This window comes from Manacus vitellinus, unplaced genomic scaffold (genome assembly GCF_001715985.3).
Source record: "Manacus vitellinus isolate BGI_N305 unplaced genomic scaffold, ASM171598v3 scaffold_11_pilon, whole genome shotgun sequence".
NCBI lineage: Eukaryota > Metazoa > Chordata > Aves > Passeriformes > Pipridae > Manacus > Manacus vitellinus.
In genome coordinates, this window is record NW_021938895.1 from 1,377,468 (window position 1) to 1,383,186 (window position 5,719).

At 41.7% G+C, this 5,719-nt stretch overlaps 1 protein-coding gene across 1 annotated transcript in view; it reads right to left on the reverse strand.

The window, feature by feature from the left end:
- Window positions 1-2,736: 2,736 nt before the first annotated feature.
- Window positions 2,737-5,719, reverse strand: part of GLYATL3 (glycine-N-acyltransferase like 3) — a 6,206-nt gene continuing 3,223 nt past the window's right edge. The window contains exons 4-6 of the mRNA XM_008921539.4: window positions 4,980-5,106; window positions 4,426-4,552; window positions 2,737-3,675 (exon numbers count right to left, since the gene is read on the reverse strand). Of these exons, the coding sequence (XP_008919787.4) occupies window positions 3,249-3,675; window positions 4,426-4,552; window positions 4,980-5,106 (681 nt within the window). The 3' untranslated portion in view covers window positions 2,737-3,248. The remainder of the gene's footprint in view (window positions 3,676-4,425; window positions 4,553-4,979; window positions 5,107-5,719) is intronic.

The window sequence follows — 5,719 nt, forward strand, 5'->3', positions numbered from 1 at the left end:
GTGGTGTTCTTTTATTTTTTATTTATTGGGGAAGGGCAGAAATGGACCAGAAATATGAACTAATGTATGGCTCATGTTAGATCACCTAATCTGAGCTAAATACAGACCCTCAGCTTTCTTATTCTTATTTCAGTTTTCACTTGGTAATGAGTGTTTGTTGAAAGTATATCCCAAAAAACCCTCCCAAGTGCAGGTTTCTCCAAAGAGACATATGGACCATGAAGCTGTGCCTGGCTTGTACTATTGCACTTAAAGATAAGCACTGCAGAGCCTCTGGGTGAATGTGGGATGTTCAGAGCTTCAGGTCTTTAGAACAGAAGGGCTTGTTCAGTCAGATGGGTTTGAAGCTGGGTTGGGTATCCTGTTCCCCAATGCCTCATTGCAGTTTCTTCCCTTGGCTCTTCTCCCTCCTCCTTCCACTGCCACGTGCAAAGAAATCAGAGTTCTGTACCTGTTATAGCAAATCACTTCTCAGAAAAAACCTTAAGCCAAGTTGACCTGAGTCCAGAGGGTCTTTAAGACTTTTCCTGAATCTCCTGTAAATGGATAAGCTCAGGAGAATAAAGTGTACACCTGCAGAAAATGGCTGGTGATTTTGTAATGAACCCTCTAAGGGGTTGTTAAACATTGCATAAACATTGTGAGCAAATTCTAGCTGACAGAGGGCTCCCACCTCCTGGCAACTGTAAAAGGAAGTTAAAACTGACTGAGAGCCAAAGCAGCCTTGGGCTGATTCTGCTTCAAGCCTGTGCAACTGCTCTGCCCCTGAGGGCAGCGTGGGAGTTGGGTGGTGCTCTTGGTTCAGGTCCAGCATCCTCAGGTGCCACCCAGACACATCAGGGCTCATGGCCCAAGTGCTGGGGACATGAACAGCGTTGTTTACTGAGTGATCCCTATGGAGTGCATAGGGGACCCTTCCCTCACCAACCACAACAAGGTCACCTCTTTCCTGACTCTTCTATTGACTGAGAAAAATGGAAAGTTTCTGGAATAGTTCAAAGCCTTTACACATCAGTGGAAACGTGTCCATCACAGCTCAGAAGTGACTCTCCCAGACATGACAGTGTAAACCTTATTTTCCTTCCTCCTGTCCCACCATACAGTCAAGTATTTCTGGTGGTGCTCTGCCTAAACCTCAACCCAGATGTAGAATGACAGGTATTAAACAAAACTCCACCTAAAAGGAGGAAAACTTCAAGTATTACATAACTCGTTCTCCTTACTGTAGATGCCCTTTTATCACATCACCACAGAATTTCTGATTTATCTCAAAAATACTTTTGACAATTAAAAGAGATCATCTCAGTTATGAATAATCCCTATTGTTTGGGATTAATATACAAAGCATGAAAATAAGCGGTTATGGAGTGGCACAAGATCATGAATGACTCTGTAAGGATCCATAGCAAGGACATCAAAATGTCTCTGCTAGGGCCACAGCCTGCTCCAGCACTCAGTCTGCAGATCCCAAAAATCAAAAAGTTGACAGCCTTGTCTGAACTGACCCTGCTCTTTCCTCCAGAACCTCTATTTGCTGAGGCAGTCTGAAATTCTGCTTTTCACATGGCAGGGCTCTGCATTGCATGATCACCTCAGGTTCTTCGCTGAGGTGTCTCTGTTTATCAGGTGGTTAATTTCTGTCTCCAAACCAAACAGCCACCAGATTTAGTTACCTGGAAATTATTCTCCTTCTCATTAAATGTAGGATCTCCACAGCTTCTGTAAAAATGGTCTAATTAGGCTGAATAAGAATCTACAAGTAGACATCTGGCCCTATTGAAGGCAATAGCAGAATTACCAAATCCAATTACCTGGATTTGAAAAACACAGTGATGTTGATAAATTCAGTTTTCCTAAAATACTAGGCTGCCTTAAATCCAAACTGGCCTTTGATCCATTTCCCAAAATTCTCGCTTTTCTATGGGCTTGCAAAAAATCTCCATTGTGTGCCAATAGCTCCCTCCTGCTGGGATTCCCTGCTTTACTTAAAAAAAAAAAATCAGTTTTTAAAAATTTATAAAGTAGAATCATGGCTTGGTTTTCCAAAAACGAATCTTCCAGCCCTGTATGAGTGACTCAGGTGCACACACTGTCTTTCAGATGGCACTGCACATACAAATGCCATTCTTATATTTAACGTACTATAAACCTTAGAAATCTAAAATATTAATGGAATATTTGACTATTAGGGAAATTAAATGTGTCAATCCATCTTTCTGCCCTCCTTCAGAGCCTTTCTGCAGGCTCTGTTCTCTGAAGTCCTTTCCCTGAATTTCATGATTTGTTGTCTCAGGTACAGAGACAAGGCTCTCTTCTTTCCCTTTCCCCCCATGGTTTGTCTCTCTGTTTCCATCTTTGTTTCACAGACAAATCCAGGAATATACCTGCAGAGCTTCACAGGTTGCCTTTCCACCACCTGGACTCTTTGTTCTTTGTCCATCCTCCACCCTCTGCTCTCCTTCCTTTGCCAGGCAGGACTGGTAAAACTGGTTCCCACTTAGGCTTTAGATAATCTCCTTTTCAAAAAGAGATTCCTTTTATTCTGAACAGAATTTCTGTGAGGTGCCCTTTCAGTTCAGAATATAAACACAAGCTTTAGGCCAAATCTTAATAGCTCCCATTAAGTATTTAATTTAGGACTGTGAGGAACCTTACCAGCAGTGCTGCAAGATTTTATCCAGCGTTGGCATGTTTAGCTCTACCACAAGTAGCAGATGGACAGATAGATTTGTCTTGAGTATAAAGGAGACTTGTTAAATAAGCATAAACAGACTTGTTGTTGTATTAGACATTAAAAGATTTCCTTATAAAGCTTTTTTTTTTAGTTCAGACAGCTCCTTGCAGATTTCTCTGCTTAATTTCACAGATTAATCTCTTTTAGACCACTTTAGGGAGAGGTTTGAGGACTTATTCTAAGACAGGTAAATGGGGTTAGAGATGTCCAAGGATCCTGCTGCAGATATTCTAGAAAATGGTTATACAGAAGAAATAATTCTTCAGTCAGAAGCAGCACAATTTCAACTGAATTACAGCAAAACTATTACACTTAGAACTATCGCCCAGTCATTTGGAATTGCCATGAGCACGGATTTCCTCAAGCACAGAAGTCATGAGCACTTACTGCCTTTGATTCTAGGATTACACAAGAAACTCTCCTATGATTTCTGATCTCACCCAAGTTATTAAATTCCACCAAAGTTCTCCAGTAGTGCAAAAAGCTAATCTGAATGTAGGTTCGTGAGGTTTGCCTACAAGTGAGATTTGGCTAAAAAATGAAAAGGTGTATGAATCACTCTGAAAAATGAGCAGGGAAGGAACTGGGCATGCATGCTTTTCAGTAATGTTATTGATGGGATATTTGTCTCCAGGACATTACCCTGAGCTGGAAAGCCACACCTGTGCAATGTCTTAGCTAGAGTAGTAGCCACAAGCCTGCTGTAACCCTTCCTTCGATGCTCTGGCAGGGTGTAATTATGAATCATGGTGGCAAACTGGTCTGTCAGGCTCCAGGAGAGGGGATTCCCATGTTCATCCAAGACACAGGCACTGGGGAAGCAGCAAATGAGGCCAGCAAGATACTTCTGGCACCTTGGGTTGCCTCCCCGTGACCAGGTTTTGCTGAGCAGGCCAGCATGGGAGACATCCAGGTGAGCCAAGGTCAATTTGGGGTCCATCCTAAGGGATAGCACAGAAACACTGTTAGGCACAAAGCTGTGCCCCTCATTCTCCAAGCAACTGCACTACATTTAAAGCTGCCTTCTCCAGCCAAATAGATTTCCAGGTCTGTATCAGAAAGGGGAATCAAAGCAAGCTGAGTTCATTAGGTTGGAGATTTAGAAATAATTGTAGAGGGCAGCACCTTTCCAGTTTGGGGGTTTGTTTTCTATAAGCTCCTGAATCCACTCAGCACACTCCAGAAGTGCCTTATTCCTTACAGAAAGACTGGAAAATATCTTAAGGAAGGCAAGGAGACATTAGGTGGCACAAAGGAGTGGAAAGGATTTCATTTCCAGTCTTTCATCCTCCAAGACTGATAGATTCTTTCTGGATTTCAAATACACAGCAGAGAAATTTTTTATAGGAATAGTGAGGCCTCCAAGATCCACCTATCAAATCTAAGAAGCTTTGACACAGGAAAGTCAAAGGACATAGAGAGCAGATCTGTGGATCCCATGCATACATGAGGAGGAGGGGATGGGGAGTATCCTGAAATGTAAAAATGCAAGAGTGATTGACTAATTAAAGAAAAATCTTGATAAGTATTTAATAGTTCCTTCCTTACCAAGTAATTCCTCAGTCAGGTTTTTGAGACAGTCACAGAGAAAGCCTAACAGTCTTCCTGGTATTTTGGATGTCAATGTACTTTTAGGAAATACATCACTACAGTAATGACTTCAGTAAATGACATGGAGTGCTCACACATACTGAAGTTTGACATCTGGTAGCATGTCTGGGTCTGGATGGATAACCATCTGGAAAGAGGAAGTCTTCACATCTACTTGCTTGGATAAAGCCACAGTCCTGGATATTTCACATATTCCATCCTGGAGCCCTGTGTATACAAAGATAAATATTAAGGCACTTGACAAATAAAGCAGTTTTTTTTAAAAAAATTCTTTTTTTTAGGTCTTGTCTGAGTTCAGCTTTCACTAAACCTCTAATGACACATTATTTACTGCTCAGCTCAGTCTGTATGTTGTCTACAGAATCCTATGGCCAGTAGCAAAATTAAACATCAATAAGCATCCCTTCCTGACAAGGAAATAAGTTCATCTATGTGAAAGCAGAACTTGAAATGGTAGGAATGAATATGATATGGATGAAATTCAGAAAGCTAAAAAAATTCGATATCCTAGATCTTGATTTTTACTTAAGTACAAAAAAACCCACCCTTTCTGTAGAGCAGAATGGCAAAGTTACTATAGTCCATGAACACTACCCATTCTGTTTACTCTGAACCAAGTAAAACTGGACTGCACCTTGAATCTGAAAAATTTGTCCCCAGTTGATGGCATTTGTGTTTTCCAGTAGTTCCCAGTAAGTCTCCAGCTCCTTGTAGAAAACAGCATAAGCATTGGTGTAATGGTCAAGGTCATCCATCTCAATCTGGGGAGAAAAAAAATGGAACTATTATAAATGCTGCCCCTTCCCACACACAAATTTTTCACATTGAAATCAAAACTCACTAAAGGCCAACTCCAGAGACGTAAAAAATGTTATTTGGTTGCCAAGGTCTTCAGACCACACCCCTTCTGGAAAACAAAATATGTTCCCTGCCCCTGAAAGAGCTGAAATAGCACAGCCTGGCCTTATCAATACTATTGCACCCTCTTACTCTCCAAAACAGGCTGGAAAGACTCAAACTGCCAGCTGGGAATTGTTCACATCCTGTGCTGACTCCTTCATTGCTGGTTGTCCCAGAGACCTCAACAAGGATTTAGTTGTACCTCATATGAGCCTACAAGAACAAGGGATTGTTATCTGAGCCTAGAGCTGGGGAAGCATCCACGAATTTGTGCAGCTCAGAGATTGCTTTATCACAGTGGATAGAGGGAGTTATGGTAATGCCTCCTGTGAAACCCTCTGTAGCACAGCCTGTAATGAACTACAGGAATGCAGAAGGACCCTTCTTTCACCTTGTAGCAGCATCTGCCCCACCATAAGGTCACTAAGGTTCTTTTTTTGTGTGTCTATCTGCACAAAGGCTGGAAAGACCAAA